Below are 18,330 nucleotides of genomic sequence, written 5' to 3'. Positions count from 1 at the left end.
GGGACAGTGAGGTTCTGTCCGTGGAACACTGGCACACCGCGTGCTAGGGCACGGCGTTAGGGCTGCGCTCTCTCCTGCTCCATTAGCTTGTGTTTACGCACCGCTCAGTCTGCAGGCACACCCGAGCCAGGTGCTGGGGCTGCGCGCGGCCTCCCAGGAGACAAGCGCCCCCGTGCTGGCAGGACAGCCACGAGGCTGTGTAGCAGAGTCGGGGTGCAGGAGGGACAGGCTCTGCTGCGGGACCTCTGCCTGTGCCCCAGGTGTCCGTGACCAGAGAGACGGCGGCAGGTTCCTGAGCTGTGGGAGTGACCTGCTGTGGCGGCAGCTGCCAGCCCGGCACCCTCCCCCGGCGTTTCCCCTGACGCGGGATTTTTGAGCAGAGCCTCCGGTTAGGAGGTGACGTCCCTGTGCATCTCTGGGTCCCAGGGGACTGGCCTTGGCTGTGCTTTCAGCTTTGCAGCCCCACTCTGTCTAGAGCGGCCTTTGGTATTAGTGGCACTCATCAGTGTTCGTGGCGCATGGCGTAGTTTGAAGGAAATTCACAAATGCAAGAAATAATTTGAGGAGTATTGATTTACTTAATCTTTTATTTTGTGAAAAGACTTTCCATGGAATTAAATAGCAGCTCCCCAGGTTACTCAATAATTAAGTTTGTAAAAATTTTACTACTTTACCACGTTTCTGGCATTTATTCCAGTGTATAAAGTAAGTTATGCTTGCAAAAACACTTCAGATTAATAACCCTTTTGATGAATAGCTCCCATCTTAATTGCAGTCCGTGCTGTTTTGACTGGTTATGAGCCAACAACGTGTGTGTGTTTCTAACCATTGATTTTACGTAACTTTTTGTTTCAGAATTAAGACGCTGCGGAAGGAAGTCATCGGACAGTTGTGATTTAAGTTTAATATTTTCCTTAAAAAGTAACAGTAGTTTGTACCTGGATTGGACGTTCCTTTTTCCTTTTAAGGTTTTGGATTAAGAACAAACGTCTTTGTGGGTGACTTTTCGAATGCCATGTTTAGGTGCCTCCTCCCTCCATATCATTCCTTTCAAACGCAGTTGTGAGAATGAATATTTAAACTTTTGTGGTCTTTCCAGATACAGTTAAGAAACTCCAGGACCAAAAACATGACATGGAAAGAGAAATCAAGACCCTCCACAGGCGACTTCGGGTAGGGTAAATCTTCACGTACTGTCTCATTAGAGAGCGTAGTTTTCTGAAAATTAAGCACTTTGGAGTCATTGTCCCCTGTCTCCTTCATCTGAAGCCTCAGACACTGTTTCAGTATGGAGCGCACTGGGCTTTGGGCAGAAAGCTGCTGCTCTCACTCCAAAGTGGGACTGGTGCTAGGTTCTGATGGAAGGTTGTACCAGTGATTGATGAGTGGTAACTGTAGAAAGAGGGATTTAGGGAACAAGTGTTATATTTTGGAAGGAAAGTTTATTAGCTCTTGGTCGTGAAGTGTCCCAAACTCAACTGCTTTCTTGTGCGTTTTCTGTCTTCTGTGGATTGCATCCGTCTGCCGACCGCAGCGATGCTCTGATGCAGAGGGTAGGGGAAGCTGCTCTCGTAGTTCGGGTTGTGCCACGGTTGCTCAGGCTGCCTCGGGGTGGTGGGCGCTGGGCCGGGTCGGCAGCTGTGGCTGTGGGAGAGGGGCTGCCCTGGGAGCACACCCGGCCATGGAGGCTGTGGGAAGCAGCGGACTGTACAGGTCCCGAGCTCCTCAGCTCCTCTCTTTGTGTCATTTTTTTGTCTGCCTAGATTAAATTCAGTGTTTTGCTTCTGGCTTCCTCTTCCTTTTCCTTTACTTTTGATTTTTTTTTCTTGTTAGTTTTTGATGTCAGGATATTTATAGTTGTTCACTGTAATATCTTTCAGTATGGTTCACACACCATTTATCTACCTTCTTGAGCTTTCCAGAGGTACATTTTGGATGCTGCGTTTATTTCCGTAAGACTAACTTTGAAACCCGCCATGAGGAACGGAGGCTTGACATTATCATCGTTGATACTTGTTGAGCAAACCCTAACCCCTAACCCTGACCCTGACCCTGACCCTGAGTGCTTGATGCCTCAGTCGGCAGATCAGCTGGAAGCTCTTTTCCTAAGAACACATTCGCTAAAAATAATTATGGTATCTGTTAGACATAGGTAATAGCAATTCTCTGGGATTTAAAAGAAATTAGTCGTCACTTGAGATAGTGCATTACAGCAATCTAATCATAAACATATTTTATTGTTTTAAAATAAGTCTTTATTGCTCTCTTTTGGAAATAAAAATTTAGTTTTTTAATGTAGGAAGAATCAGCAGAATGGCGGCAGTTTCAGGCTGATCTCCAGACCGCGGTGGTCATTGCAAATGACATTAAATCTGAAGCCCAAGAGGAGATTGGTGATCTGAAGCGCCGGTTACATGAGGCTCAAGAAAAAAATGAGAAACTCACAAAAGAATTGGAGGAAATCAAGTCACGCAAGTATGTTTCGAAAAGCCAGCTGTGTACTTATGTTTCAGTAGGGAGCACTTCAGTACCAGTGCTGTGATGTGGTTTGATGGAAAGAACACGGGGCATGACACTGGTGTGACTGCGTTTGGGTCCAGTGGACGTTACTCACCTTTTCCGGCCTCACTTTGTGAGCCCTGTAAAGTAGTGCTGTCTCTGTGGCCTTTCAGAGCTGCGGTCAGTGTCCTCACCCAGCAACTCTGGAGGGCCCGGAGGCGCCACCAGCCCGCGGCCCGCTGTGCTTCCCACCTGCCTCCTGTCCCCTCCCCGGCCCATCGCCCTCCCTTGGGTCCTAGTCCTCAGTGAGGACGAGGACCGCGAGGGCGGGCAGGCTCAGCCCCGTGCAGCTCTGCCTCTGCGGGCTCTGAGGGCTCGGCCAGGCCTCAGTTTGCACGTCTCTGCAGTGGATGCAGTGCTGCTTGTGTCACAGAGTTGTTGTAGGGCTGAAGTGAGCTGCCCCTGGGTGGCGCTCGGGACCACGGCCAGTGTCCGTTAGTGGGTATCTTAGAGACCTGCGCGAAGAATGCTGGCCGATTCCTCTCCAGCGCTCACTGAGTTGTTTTATGCCTGTAGCTGATGAATTTTTTCCCATTTAACATAGAGATCTTTGGAAACCTGGAAAAAAATCTTAGATGACGTGCCCTGAGTTCCTGGTGAGACTGTGTCTGTGAGTGGGGGAGAGTGGTTTTTGAGATTTTTTATTGAGTATCAGAGTTTGAGGTTATTATGAAGAATTCGATTATTCATTGCTTTGAACAATTCTTAAGGAGCCCTAGGTAAAAAAATTTAGAAAAACATTTAACAGGCCAACTTGGAAACGCTATCTTATTTTATTGTGGCCTAGGCCTAGTGGGTGGTCCAGTGGGAAGTATTGTTAAACCATTTTTCTTTGGCTTCTTTAATAAGCAGAACGTGGAATGAGTTGGAAGATTGTTCTTTCTCCACTAGTACATTACCCTGCCTCTTTTGTACCATTGAATGAATCGTGTGTCAGAAATGCTCCAGTCGAAAGGCAACCCGAGTGACTGAGATTCTACTCTGAGAGACTTGTCTGCTGGCTCCCGAGAGCCTGTCAGTCTTTGGGACACATACGTAAAGGACGTGCCCCCGAGAGAAGTAGCATTGTGTAAAGCAGCGGTTCTCAGAGTGAGGTCTGCAGACCCCAGGGTCCCCAGGGCCCTGTCAGGGGCTCTTCGAGGTCAAACGTTTTCATAACAATACTGACCGCTGCTTGCGCTCTTGCACGGATAGTGGAAAGCAGATGTGAACCGGTCAGGGCCTCGGCTGCAGGTCAGACCCGTGGCCGTGTGCTCTTCCCCACCAGCCATTCGTGGGTTCAGATTGCGGCTTTCCCTGCGGACGTGCTGGTGAGGCCGGAGGTTATTCACGTCACCTGTCTCGGTCCTTGAGTGTGTTCTTTTTAAGGTCCTGTGAGACGGGGGGGGGGGACGACGTCGCGTGAGGTGCTGCTGCCGCGTCTGCCCTGCTCCCAGGCGTGCAGCACTCTGGAGGAGAGCGCTGTGTGTTGCTGTAGTTTGTGCTGTTTTTTCATGGAGTGAAAAGTTTTACTTGAGAATGACTGACACAAGCTGTTGGTATTCAGACTTTGGTGTTTGGTGGATATTTCTTGAAAATAATTAAGGGAGCCTGTCACTTCAAGGAAAACAACTGACAGTATTTGGTACCAGTGATAAAACGTGGGCTAAGTGAATGTTAGGATTTTGGAAAACTTGTATCTGCCATTGCAAACTCAGCAGCTTCCCATAAAGAGTTTCCTGATGAGATCACTAGTAATATTAACAAGAGACTTTTAAAAAGTAAGTTGTTTAATGACAGGCCTCAGTATTTGGAAAATCCATGTGACTCCGTGAACCAGTGTTTTCCGTGTGAGCAGTGCATGGGGTCACCCGATCCTGTGGGTGAAGGATCCGTGTGCATTGAAAGTGCAAGATGAACAGAGTAGGAACGTTTCATTCATACGGTTTCAGGTTCCACACTGTAACTAACTTGTAAGTAACCACCACTTGTGTTTTAGTGCACATCAAGGAAGAATGAGCACAGTTATCTAAAAAGCCACAACTATCAGTTCTAATATTATAAAAATATTCTTCCTTTTCCCAGGTACATATCTGTATGAGGCCTGCTTTTTTTTTATATCACAGTAGATTGAATACAGAAGAAATGAGAATCCGACAGTCTTCTATTAAGCCAGGCGTTAAAGAGATGTGCAAAAATGTTTAAAAAAAATTAACTTCTTTTGTTTTGGAAAACATAGTTGTTTTTCATAAAACTGTTAATTACGTTAACAAGCCCTGAGTTTATTTTTATTTTTAGATGAGTTAAATATTTAAAATATTTCTTAGTTTCTTAGCACGGTAAATGTTAATCCTCTTTGGGGCCCTCCATCATGTTGAAGCGTGGAAGAGGGCTCTAAGACCAAAAAGTTGGATAGTGGCTCTTGTACCTTCTTTATTAAAACTTCTGCGCATAAGGCATTCTGGCAAAAAAAAAAAAAAAAAAAATGTCAGAAGAGCCAAATGGCCGCCAAAGACACCCCTTTCTCAGGACTGGCCTAATCTTTGTTCACTGTCAACTTGCTTGTAGTCACATGACACACGCAGACTCTGCAGCTGAGACCTCTTTCCAGGTGTGAACTTTCTCATCAGCTCGGTGACAGAGCGCTTTCCACAAGTGAACTGAGCATCTAGGAGACTCGTGTTACCACTATGGGTCCAGGCTTCCTCCTCTCCCCCTTTGTAGAAATTCTGTTTGAAGACTACACCATTTTTTTTTTTTTAATTTAAGAGTATGGGCTTTGATCTCATTTCTTTGTATTTCCACACATATGCATGGCATGTTAGATAGAGCCGGTATCAATTATCTGTATGCGCTGTGAATTCCCAGACTCACTCCCCTGGGAGGGGCCAGGCCTTCTCCGCAGCACAGAACCTCACGGTTCCCATTTCTGAATTCACCTCCCATTTTACTGCTGATTGATGTTCTCACCTTACACTTCCGCAGATGAAAATGGAAACTGATGGCTGCTTAACCTAGTTAAGATAACCTGATATAAAAATTTTACCCTCATTTCCTGGAATTCACCAAGCAAATAAGAATGTTAGACCAGGTAGTTTATTCAGCTCAGATGATGCTATTTTTTTTTTAATGGATACTTTTTAATGCTTCTCAGCTGGGAAGGGGAAATGTGTATTCTCTAGTATATATACGAAAATGCCCTGATTTCAGTATTGTTTGCAGGCAGGAGGAGGAGCGTGGCCGGGTGTATAACTACATGAATGCTGTTGAGAGAGACCTGGCAGCCCTGAGGCAGGGGATGGGGCTGAGTAGAAGGTCCTCGACTTCCTCCGAGCCGACCCCTACAGTGAAAACTCTCATCAAGTCCTTCGACAGTGCGTCTCAAGGTAGCTCGTTATCCGTCGTGCCCAGGTGGGCGGTCGTGTTCACGTACTACGTGTTCTCTGGTCTGGTTGATATTCTTTCATACCTTACTCTGAGTCTCATCACGTTTCATATCACGTTAGAGAGTTAGTCTTCCTGCAAGGTGGATTTTAACAGGAGATTTGGGATCTGTTCAGCCTCAGAGATCTCAGTGTCAGGCTTGGGCCTTACCCACGCAGACGTGTGTCTTCTCCGTGCCTGAGAACCTCCAGGTGTGGGACTCCAGCCCTCTCTCTTGCTCTGAACTCCTCGGGCCCAGTGTATGTGGCTACTTGACACGGACACCCAGGTGTCTCCAGATGTCTTCTCACATCCAAAACCAGGCCTTGTGCCTCAAATTCTCTTTCCCTGTGTGAGTGGCAGCACCGGTCCACCCAGTTACCTACCCAGAAGCCTCGGCGTCTTTCTTCTGCCTTCAATCCCCTTCCTTGCCTTGACATTAGTCCGTTAGCGGGTCCTCTTGATCCAGCCTCCCGCACCCACACCTGCTCTGCTCTCTGTCACCGGTGGTGCACGCAGCTACTAGTTCAGGCCACCATTCCCTGCTCATTCGGTGGCCTCCGGTTGATTGAATGATTGTTGCGGGATCTTAGTTCCCCAACCAGGGATTGAACCCAGGCCCTGGCAGCAAAAGTGCCAAGTCCTAACCAGTGGACCTCCAGGGAATTCCCGGGATCCTCCTTTTGAGCATTTCAGTCTACAGAGGGAGACTGATGTGTGAGCGGATTACACACCGTGGGTTAAATGAAGTACACGTGCAGACCCGTGTGGAGTGAAGTGATGAGCTCCGTAGGAGGAGGTGAGGAAAGATGACCGGAGGCCGGCTTTCCTTCCTTTACAAATGCCGTGAACTGCGTGCCAGGCTTCCCATCTGGTGCAGTTATGGGAGCACTCTTCCTGGGCTCTGCTGCTTGGGTTTCCTTGGTTCATGGAGCACTTCACCACGTGATTTAGTAGCAGAAGTGAAGTGGCCAGCATAGCCAGGGTTGGAAAGGAACACAGCGAGTCCAGGGGACTAGTCCAGGGCGGCGGCCAGCGCGGCCGTGAGCGCTGAGGAGGTGAGCCGCACCGTCCCTGCGGGAGCCGGGAGCGCCGGCTCGTAGGGTGAGCCCTTGAGGGGAGAGCAGCTGTGAAAGCTTGCCCTGCGCCTCGACACGTTTGTTATTTGCTTGTGTGCGTGTTGTTTTTCTAGTCCCCAGCCCGGCTGCAGCTGCAATTCCTCGCACACCGCTGAGTCCAAGTCCCATGAAAACGCCCCCTGCGGCAGCCGTCTCCCCCATGCAGGTAAGTGCCTGTGACCGCGGAGGCTCTGGGGGCCTCAGCTTCTGAAAGCGCGTCCTCTTCAAAGTCACCTGACACGATGGTCCGGGAGGCGGATGGCTGTCTCTTGAGGGATACAGTTGTGATTGTTTTCCTAAGATGCTGTGAAATTCCCTTGTGAAGGTAAATTATGTTAATGTCCGTGATGTTATTCTTCTGAAAACCTCTAATAATAGTGATAGCTAACAACTATTGAACACTTCTTGTGTGTTCTGCACTGTTCCAAATGCTTTATGATGTTCATTCACTTAATCCTCGTGACACCTCTACTGGGTAGGAGGTATCATCCTCATCCCTAGTCTTCACACCTGGAAACCGAGGCCCGGAAGGGGTAAGCAACTTGCCGAGGGTCGTGTGATGAAGAGGTGGTGGAGCTGAGGTTTGAGCCCGGGTGGTGCGGCTTCAGAGACCCTGGTTTTAACCCCTACCCTGAGATACCTCTCTAAGTAGCGTGTACAGTCAGCCCTTGAACAATGAGGGGTTAGGGTCCCCGACCCTCTGCATAGGTGGAAAACCCACATATCACGTATGGTCAGCCCTCCGTGTCTGTGCTCCCGCATCTGCAGATCCCCAGCTGCAGGTTGTGCAGTACTGCAGGGGTCACTGTTGAAAAAACACCCGTGTAGGCTGACCCGCACCGTTCAGACCCATGTTGTTCAAGGTCAGCTGTGTAATTGGCATGTCTCAGCCCCTGCTGCACTGCAGATCACCCAACACTTAGTGGCTTAGAACAGCGCTTTTACTATTTTTCTCATTTCTCTGGCTTTGCCGCGGCTCCCCCCTGCAGCTGCCTTCAGCCAGAGGGTGGGCTGGACCTGGGTTCAGCAGGGTGGCCAGGCTGCTCTCTCCGTTTGGTCTTCCTCTCAGGCGCCTTCACAGCCTGGTGTCTCAGAGACTAGAAGCAGGAGTTAGCAAAGCCCTGAAGACCTGGCTGGGAGCCTGGGCTGTGTGGCTTCCATCCCGTTACTTTGGTCTAAGCAAGCTGTAGGCCAGCCTGGATTCAGATGCAGAGCGCGAGGGCTCTGCACAGACGTGACTCCAGAGCAGCGTGGCCCGAGGGCACTGTCGACGCATCCTCAACAGGGGTCACAGGCGCCCTCCTTACCGCCGTGGGAGTGCAGACCAGAGCAGGGCAGCTGGTGCACCTGTCGGGCTCAGGAGGCCCTCTCACTGTGCCCTTGCTGTGAGCCGTTTTGAGGACAGGAGCTGAGGTGGAGTTTCTCCACGTAGGTGAGCGTAGCCTAAAACCCAGGACCCTGTGACCTAGGGTCGCCTTGGCTGCAACTCTTCCCTAAAAGATCGGGTTTGAGAACATTTTCTCTGAGTGGAGACTTTTGTGAGGTGTTAACTACCGGCTGTGTATTTTGTGAGTGAACGTTTTAACCTTTTCCCTTGGGAAGTTGAGAAGCGCCCTCCCTCTGCGTTTGTAACGTTGTAAATTGTGGCTTTGCGTTTACGTTTATGTAGAAGGTGTTATACTCTTAATTTGAAAGGAAGGCAAAATTCCATGTTTTATCTATAAGGAGCTTTTCATATGCTCTATTAATCAGACTTTCTAAAGACATGAAAATATAAATGAAAGCAAATGAAGGTATAAGATATAAGGTGAAGTTTCTCTAAATAGTGTTTGTCAGTTGAAATTTAATGTTCATGACATCACTTTGTAAACTTTTGTAAAGGGGTAAAAAATCTCCTCTCTAACTTGGGAAAAGAACTAGTAATTACAAGCCCCATTCAGTAGCTTTTTAGTACTTGATTAGTTACCATAATTCTTCTCAAACCTAATTGTGGAATTTTTAAGCACGTGGATTCCCAGGGCTCACCCCAGGGAATAAGAACCCCTGGGGAACAGGGTCCAAGATTAGGATTGTTAGTTTTTCAGCAGTCCCTGTGTGGGAATTCCACTTCTGGCTGTGAGGGGGTCACGGGCTGGATGATTCCGTCGCCATAGGTAGCTAGAAGGCTGGACAAAATGTAGGAAGCAGTGACATTCAGACACGGTAGGACAGGTGGTGCAGGCCCGAGATCTGTGGAGAAGAGTTCAGAAATGAGCCGCGTCCTGCTGTGGCCCACGCTTTTCCAGATGGTGAATAGGGAGGGGAACGCCGGCCGGGTCCGAGGAGACACAGACCAGTGTCTAGGGAGAATGAGGGCCGGGGTCTGGGGACAGGGTGCCTGGGGGAGAGAGCTACTCAGAAAAGGCCTCCCTTTGGGTCCTTGCTGAGTGCCAGGCTGCACACGGTAGACATAGGGTGACCCCTACCAGGCTGGGCAAGAATGATTTTGAAGGAAAGAGCAGCTCCCGGGGATCTGACAGGCAGACGCTTCCCACAGTTTACACAGGGCAAGGATTGTTTGAGTTGCCACTGGCCACCGTGGAAAAAACCTCTTTGAATACCTGGAGGCTTCATTAGAGACCCTCAAGGGCCACTCTGTGAAGCAGAGCTAAACAGCCTTAGAGTAAGCACTGTTCTAGACCTGCCCTAGATGACCGTGAAAACGACCTCAGAAGGGCCGTGGAGATCTGTTAGTAACGGGACAGGCGGTTTCTGAACTGCTTCCCAGGGATCCACGCCTCCTGCTGCCGTGCTCGTGTCCTCTGCTCCGCCTGAGGGTTGGCTGGGCTTTGTGACTCGCTTCTGATGAACAGAATGTGGAGGAAGTGATGCGTTGTCCCTTACGAGATAAGATTGTGAGAAGGCTCGCTTCTGTCTGGAGGACTCCTCTTGCTGTCTCCTAGTCCAGTGACCAGTTGGAAATTGAGATACTTCGCGACACACTGGATAAAATATTGTGCAAGACCTTACAACGAGAACTATAAAATAATGCTGAGAGAGGTCCAAGGAGTAGTAGGTGGGAAGATACCTCGTGTTCATGGGTTGGAGTACTCAGTGTTGGTAGGATCTTGCCGTTCTCCCTCACATCGAGCTGTAGGGTCAGCTCATCCCACTTGTAATCCGAGCACGCTGTTTTGTAGAAATTGACAATATATTTTAAAATTTATGTGGAAATTTAAAAGACCCTGAATATCCAAAGCATTTGGGGGAGGGAGGGGGCGGAAACAGATCTGGAGCGCTGCCGCTGCTTGATGTTAGCCCTTAGAGTAATCGAGACAGTGTGGTTCTGACGTAAGTTTACATGTAGACATTAGATCCACAGAGTAGGTGGAGAATCCAGAGATAGGGCAGTTGATTTTCAAAAAAGGTGCCAAGGTAATTCAGGGGGAGAGGGATAATCTTTTCCACAGGATTCCGGAACAACTAGATATCCACATGGAAAAAAAAACCAAACAAACAACATTTACCTCATGGCATTCATGAAAATTGAAAGTAACTTTAGACTTAAGTGTAAAAGCTATAACTACAGAACTTCTACGTGAAAACATTAGAGGAAGTCTTCATGACCTGTGACAAGGCAAAGATTTCTTACTTAGGACCCAAAAAAGAATCAACTATAAAAGAAAATTAATAATGGGCATCAGAATTTAAAACTTCTCTGAAAAACATTGAGAAAATGAAAGACAGGACTGGGGAGAATATATTTGCAATTCATTTATCTATCAAAATCTTGTATTCAAAGAAGACTTGTCTGTCATCTTGCTTCAAGACAACCCAATAAATAATGGACGAAAGCGCTGAAAAGTCCCTTCCCAGGAGAAGATACACAAATGCCCAGTAAACACACGAGAAGTTGTTCAACATCATAGTTATTGGGGAAATGCAAGTTAAGTCCGCAGTGAGATCCCAGTACACACCTTCGGGTGGTAAAACCAAGATGGCCAGTATGAGGTGTTGGAGGATGTAGGGAAGCTGACCCTCTCACACATTTCTGCTGGGACAGTGAAGTGAGTAGACGGAAGTTGGCTGGATAGAAGAGGGCTGGGAGAGCTGAGAAACGAAGCATGAGAACAAGCCCAGAGCTGGTGAACGGTGTGTCTTGGTCGGTGGGAGTGAGTGGTTGGTGGTGTTGGGGCATCACGCGGAGGTGGCGCAGGAGAGCTGAGAGGGTTTGGTGGGTACCTGTATATCTGAGATGGCCACCGAGCCAGTGCTGAGTTCAGGTGCCAGGCAGCAGCGTTGGAGGCTTAGTGAGTAGGTGACAGAGTGAGATCCATCTGATACCAGGGCACAGGTGGCCAATCCAGATACTAGGGGAACACCTCCGGGTTCGGCTGATTCTGTGTTCATTTTAACATAGTATACTGATCACATTATAGCTTCTGGGGGTGTGTGTGTGTGTTTCAGCCTTACTGCTAACAGTGGGGAAGGAATTGTGCAGATTCGTAACTAAGTATTTGCTCTGCCCATTTCCACTGTGAGACCCAGCTGTCATTTAACCTAACTTGGACACTGTTTGTCTTATCATTTCAGAGACATTCCATAAGTGGACCAATCTCTGCATCCAAACCTCTGACGACCCTGTCAGATAAGAGACCAAACTACGGGGAAATTCCTGTTCAAGGTACGTCTTGTGTGCGGTATTTCACTTTTGTTAATTTTTTTATTCATCTGACTTTTTGAGCTAACTTGTTTTCTGTTCTTGACGTGATTTCTTCCAGTCTGGTGTGCATCCTCATCACAGGCTTAGTAATAACAGGTCTTCATCACAGATGGGGAGTTTACTTGCTAATAGATGCATCTTGGAAGACGACCCTCGTAGTGTCGTGACGGGTGACCTGTTTTCACTGTTCTTTGTGGGGCGTGTGTCGTTATCCCCATTTTATAGATACCAACAGTTAAATAACTCATAAACACAGGGTCACCTAATCAATGCACAGTAGACGCTGGCAGCCTGGCTCCAGAGCCCCCTCCTTTGGTCTCCGTGCTCTGTGTCACTGGGAAGAGGAAAGGGACCCCCTGAAAGCCGGGTCTAGGGAGGGCCGTCTCCACGCAGCTCTTTATGGTGGCCGAGCTCCCCAGCCCGAGGCTCCTACCTTTGGAGGTTGGGGGTCCTTCTCCTCCCCCGCTGCCTCCCTGTGTGTGGCGCTGATGTGCTTTGGAAGAACGGTTTTGGGCATTGGGCCGGGTGCCAGGAGAGGCGCACTTGGTTCAGGTGGGTGTGGGGACGCCTGGCAGGCGTGGCGCCCGGAGCCAGGCCCTTCTTAGCTGCGCAGACTGGGCCCATCCTGCGCTCCGGGGGTGGGGGGGGGGGGGTCGTGCTCTGGGGCTGAGACTGCACAGTTTGGATGGGTGAGGGGGAGGGGGAGCAGAGGACCGGCTCCGTGGGCTCCAGGGGCACCAGGCGGGGGTTCAGTGGGCCGTTCGTGGGCGTGGGGGTCCGTGGAGCGCAGGACGGTGCCTCTTCCACCACCCCGCAGACTCGCCTTCCAGTTCCACCCTTACCTGCAGTCTAAAGTCTCTTCTCCCCTGGAAGGTCCTTCTGCTGAGGGATCGCGTGTGGACCATTTACCGTCTCCCTTTACATCTGTGCGGAGTTCCCGCCCTGGCCCTGCAGATGGACCCTGCGACTGTGTGTGTAGGCACGGGTCCTGGCTCTTGACCTCTTGGATGCTGTTTCCTTGTGTGAATCGGGCGTCATCGTGAACACCTAGCTCTGGGCCTTGGTTTCCTCTCCCCAGACTCTCTTACCCCTACGGTCAGCCTCTCCTGTCCACCCAAGCGGCTGTGGTCCACGGTGTCGTGGCTGTGGGCGGCATCTGGCCCTGTTGAGCACGGCTTCCCCCGGGTGTTCTTTTCGGTGTCCTTCATGCCCACTCTGCGTCTCCTCCATCTGCTGTGCTCGGTCCTCCTTCCTGGCCTGTGAGGGTGCTGTGCCGGGGCCTCTCTCTCCTGTCCATACTCACTCGATCATTGTGTCTGAAGGGGCCCCTCCCCTTGCAAGGCTACCTTCCCAGCTCATCTCGATTGGCCCACAGCAGCGCAAGGTTTACTGGGGAAGCCTCGCCAGCACCAGCAGTGTCTCTCAAACTTCTCTGTTGAAAAGACTTACCTGTATCACTTGGTAACACGTGAAACCGTGGCCCTCACCTCAGATGTGCTGACATGGCCTCTCCAGGAAGGGAGCTCGGAAACTGCATTCTCACAAGCAACCCAGGTGATTCTTAGGAAGGGACGCGTTTGGGAAACTGGGCAAAGATTACTACTTAGTTTTCCTCTTACCCTGGCTTTGTGGGTGGGAAATGCGTGTGGAAAGTCTGCGGGCCAAGGTTATTGAAGACACAGACTAGAAGTGTCAGGTGTCTCCGGGGGTCCGCTGAACTAAACCTCTTTCTGGCTCCCTTCTCTTTATTACCAGGCAGCGGGCAAATGGTCACGCTGCTGGGCCCGGGGTGTGTGCAGTGCGCCTGCCAGTGCCGGCCTCGTCCTCCACTGCTGTCTGTTCTGGTGCCGCGACCGGGCTTCATTGAAACTGCAAATACGAGAGAGAGGGAAACAGCCTTGGGTGAATTTTTATCCGAGAATTTGTTGATGGTATACCCTTCTATCTTAAACAGTCACTAGGGAAAGAAACCTCTTAAAAAACTAAGAACAGCCAGATGATTCTAGGTCATAAAAAGCCACTGTGTCCTCCAGGCCGATTGAGAGAGTCGGTCTGAGCTCTGCGGGAGCTGCTTTCCTTCCGACGTCTCTTCTTTCTGGGCCTGAGTCACCCAGCACAGTCCGTAATCTTCAGGTTGAAAATTTCAGTGGCTTCATTCCTGAAGACTTGAACAGTGCTGCCTCTTGTTCTGCTATACTCAGATTACTCAAATTGAATAATTTATTGGTTTTTCAGTTAAGTATTTTATAAAAGATGTGGGTTTTGTGTTCTATTTTTCACCGTGCTTATATGTCAGTTGCAGGAAAACGTTTTAGCCCAGAGATCTTATTGTAAATGGACTAATCAAATGCTCTTTTGTTGGTATTGTTGGCAGTTGAATTCAAAGGTCTGGGTCATGATAGGTGAATCTTTATAGATAGGATGTGAGTTAGTGTTTGTAGCCTAAGCAGGTGCATGGGTACAGGTAGTTGGCAGGGCTTCACGGTCCCCTTGCACAGTGACCTTGGAAGGCCCAGGGTGAGCAGAGGCCCCGGCTGGGCAGTGCAGGTGATTGGAGGGCCTGGGGTTGCCCAGCCTCAGCGTGACCCGAGTGTCGTGCTGGTGTCATCAGCTCAGACGTGCAGGTGTCCGAGAAAGCGGGTTAGTCCCGTGGCAGTCGTGCTGTAAAGAGATTCCTGCTGTGATCATCTGGCTGGACTGTGTCACTTGAGGATGGAGGTGTAAACCTTTTTGAAAATTCGGTATTTTGAGAAAATTGATTTATGGTTAAGGTACATATAATAAATGTGATACAAAGTTAGGAGGTTTTACGAGAAAGCCACATCTTTGTTTTAAATTAAAAGAAAAAGAACCTCTTATTTAAAAATTTCGCAGCAGTTTGCATTCCCCAAAGGGTAGATCTAGCCAGATTCTGGCCCAGCCCTAGATCCAGCCTACTTGGGGAATTCCAAGGAGAGATTCAGGTAGAAATCCTACCCTTCTGTATTTACAGTCTAATGGGTATCTGTTCACTTCCGAAGGTCCTTCTCTTCCCTCTGGTTCTTGGCATTTGTCTTGATAAACCAAACTGTCTAGGCTCCCATGTTTTGTCCATATTATTATGAAAAATTTCAAGTGTACAGAAAAGTGGGAAGAAGTCACATATCCACATCTCACTACCTCAATTCTGTGGCACTTTGCTGTATTCACATACTTATCTGTCCCTCCATCCTTCCTTCAGTTCACCTTTTTATAAATGCGTTTCAAGGCAAGTTGCAGTCAGTACGTTGTTGCAGTGAGCGTGCATCTCACTGTTTGTGTCCTCGCTGTCTCTCAGCTCTTTCTCTTGAGATAAGTTTAGATTTAGAGAAGAGTTACAGACTACATTAGCGAGACTTCTCTTAAATCCTTCATCCAGGGACGTCCCTGGCGGTCCAGTGGTTAAGCCTCCGCACTTCCACTGCAGGGGGCGCGGTTCATTCCCTGGTTGGGGAACTAAGATCCTGTAAGCTGTGAGGCCAAAAAGAAGGAGAGAGAGAGAGAGAGAGAGAGAGAGAGAGAAATAGAGAAATTCTTCACTCAACTTCTCTTACGTGGACAACCTACATAACTATAGAACAGTTATCAAAAGCGGGAAAGCAGTACCGTGGAAACGTTATTAACGGAACTGCAGACTCTGGGTCTCAGTGGTTGTTCCACTGCTGTCCCTTCTCTGCTCCAGGATCAGACACAGGGCCCCCGTCTGCACTGAGTTGTCCTGCCTCCTTGAGTCTCCACCCTTCTGCAGCGGTCTGTCACTCTCCCTGTCTTTTAGAACCTTGACACGTCGAAGAGTACCGGTCAGTTATTTTTTAGGATGTCTCTCAGGATGGGCTTGTCTGATGTTTTCTCCCGCTTGGGCTGAGCTTATGTCCTGCTGGGAAGAGCAGCACGAGGGGGTGTGCCCTTCTGCGTGCATCACGTCAGGGGCGTGTGGTGGCGACGTGTCCTGTTACTGGTGATGGGACCTGGATCACTTGGTTGAGTTGGCGTCTGCCAGTGAACAGGAAATATCCTATTCCTGCTCAGACTTCCTCTCACTGACTTTAGCTTCTGTTTGTGCATTTTGCCTGCAGCAGTTAGTGCCGTGCTCTAGCGGCGATGTTCTGTTTCCTCCTGTTTCCTGTAAGGAATTATTTGTATCGTATCATGATACTTACTGTTATGTTTATAGCATTCATTTGTGTTCGTGCGGACCCGTGGGTATTTATTTTATTCTTTGTGTTAGCCTGTCACTGTTATTTGTCTTGTTGCTCATGTTATTCCAGCTTTGGCCATTGGGAGCTCTTTTCATCCCCCCACCTCACCCAATGTGCCAAAGCACTTTCTTACTGGGGGGCGCCACAAATGATCTAGGCTTGTTTTTTCCCCGCTCCAGCTCTGGAATCAATAGTATTTGGAAAATGAGATCTGGGTGCGAGGTGTGTCCATTGTCACTGAGGTTTCACCACCTCCCGCTCTTCTCTAGACAGAGTCAGGAAGACTGTATGTATGTGCACGAACTACATGTACACACGTGGTGATTATTTCTCTGTCTCTCTGTCAAAAATCGTGCATGTATACTGATCCTCTGACTCCAGGCCAGCACCCCTTCCCTTATTTGTAACTTCTTTCTCTTGGCAGCAAGAAACCTGGTTCTTATTATTATCTACAGTGTATTTACTTATTTGTTCATCCCTAGTACATGTGTACAGTAGTTTCAAACGTGCTAAACTGTGAGAAGCAAATGTACCAGAGGGCAGTGTTTGTGTGCCGTTGTTTTGTGTTTAGCCTGAGAGTATCCACTCCAAACACTGTTCTTCTCATGGTTACTTAAGTCACCACTCTCTCAGTGTGGTCATGTCATGCTTTTGTAATACGATTAAATTAGTTATATCAGTCTGCATTCCATTCCCCCCACCCCCAGTTGAGGCTGATTTTTAAAAAAAGTTATATACAGTAACATCCATTCTCTGTTCTCTGCATTGTGGAACGTGCAGCAGCACGTCTGGCCTCTACCCACGCGCTGGTGAGCACCCTCTAGGGCGCTCGTAGCACCCACCCCAGTCGTGACAACCAAAACTGCCTCAAGATGGTGGTGTGTTGGCAAAACTGCCCCAGGTGAGAATCAGAGGTTCGGTTCTCACAGTTTTATTTGTCTGATTTCAGCAGAGAGGTGGAAACTGTATGTGAACATCAAATAGGAAGTGGTAGCTGTTGCACGTTGTCTGCTCTTTCCACCAGAGGCTTTAACGTATCAGTCGTAGTTACTGTCAGTGACCTGTCAGAGAGTTGCCGCATCTGTGCCGTGTCCGGGTCTGCTTTACTGATTATGTGTCGTGACGTCGTGAGCTGGATGTATTGTGTTTTCTTGCTTTTTGTAATGATAAATTATATTTTATAATTCCTTGTTGCAAGCTGGGCATCTTGTGTAGGACAGTAGATTAGTTTCATGCCTTGACATGGGCACCTCTTTCCTTCCAGGTGTTTAATGTGGGAGTTTGAGTTAATCTACTCAGGAGTTGGGCTGGGTTTGAGGGATTTTTTGGTAGTGGTGGTGGTTTTTCAGCCATGCCCTGCGGCATGCAGGATCTTCGTTCCTTGACCAGGGATCAAACCCATGCGGCCTGCATTGGGAGCACAGAGTCCTAACCACTGGACCACCAGAGAAGCCCTTGGGTTTGAGTTTTGTTGTTGCTGTCATGTCCTCAGTGCACAGCAGGCTTCCAGTTGCTTTGGTGATACTTTGTGTTTAAAGTGGAGCAGGTGCTCCGGGGGATTATTCTGTCTCTGCCTTGATTTCAGCTTTAGGCTTGTTCTTTACATCTCAGGGAGGGCGTGTCTTATACTCTCTCAGCGGTTTCAGCTGAGATTTCCTATTTGTTCATTTGTTGAGAACATATTTTCCTTTATAATGTTGAGCAAATTTGCAGTAGCTGCTTTAAAATTCTTTTCTGCTACTTCCAACATAGAAGTCACCTTCAGGTGGGGTTCCATTTCTTTTGAGTATGATTCACTTTTTTCTTTTTCTTCGTAGGTCTAGTAGTTTTGGATTATATCCTGGGCAGTGTGAACCGCACATTGTAGAGATTCTGAATTCTGTCCTGTTCCTCTGCAGAAAATTGGTTTTTGTTAGCAAGCAGTTAACTTGGCTCACCTTAAACTCTAACCTCTTTCCTTCAGTTGAAATACCTGTTCAGTTATTTTTCCATAATTCCACTGGTTGGAATCTGAGTGCTTGTGGATTTCAGAGGTCGGTGGGATTTGGGCAGAGTTTATATACAGAATGTGGACTCTTTCCTTTCTGGTATTACCCCCACTCCCTTGCTTTCCAGTAGCTTTGGTTGTCCTGAGATATCTCCTCTGCTTCTTCGAGGCACTGAGGCCCTGGGTTTTCTACCAAATTTTAGCTGCCCTACATGGTCTCACCTGGGGTCTGCACTCACACCTACAGCCATAAAACTAGGAAACTCACCCAGTGCTAGTTCCTTCCAAGTGTAGACTTCCTTCATGTTCTGCCTGCTTTTAGTTTCTCCTCAGTGCCTTTAAGTA

The 18,330-nt window shown here is 48.6% G+C and overlaps 1 protein-coding gene across 13 annotated transcripts in view; it reads left to right on the top strand.

The window, feature by feature from the left end:
* SPECC1L (sperm antigen with calponin homology and coiled-coil domains 1 like) overlaps window positions 1-18,330 on the top strand; it is a 117,510-nt gene that overhangs the window by 53,718 nt on the left and 45,462 nt on the right. For 7 of the 13 annotated variants that reach the window (XM_057744044.1, XM_057744042.1, XM_057744041.1 and 4 more), the window contains 5 exons: window positions 1,100-1,173; window positions 2,300-2,475; window positions 5,761-5,924; window positions 7,154-7,245; window positions 11,652-11,742. In XM_057744044.1, the coding sequence (XP_057600027.1) occupies window positions 1,100-1,173; window positions 2,300-2,475; window positions 5,761-5,924; window positions 7,154-7,245; window positions 11,652-11,742 (597 nt within the window). Of the gene's footprint in view, window positions 1-1,099; window positions 1,174-2,299; window positions 2,476-5,760; window positions 5,925-7,153; window positions 7,246-7,265; window positions 7,405-10,343; window positions 11,211-11,651; window positions 11,743-11,839; window positions 12,398-12,502; window positions 12,757-13,156; window positions 13,336-13,520; window positions 13,684-18,330 lie in introns of those variants that run through there. The other 6 variants (XR_009055002.1, XM_057744045.1, XM_057744048.1 and 3 more) reach the window with 6 other exon arrangements.

Source organism: Hippopotamus amphibius, chromosome 8 (genome assembly GCF_030028045.1).
Source record: "Hippopotamus amphibius kiboko isolate mHipAmp2 chromosome 8, mHipAmp2.hap2, whole genome shotgun sequence".
Taxonomy (NCBI): Eukaryota; Metazoa; Chordata; class Mammalia; order Artiodactyla; family Hippopotamidae; genus Hippopotamus; species Hippopotamus amphibius.
The sequence above is the reverse complement of the archived record's forward strand: the minus strand, read 5'-3'. Positions and strand labels throughout refer to the sequence as shown.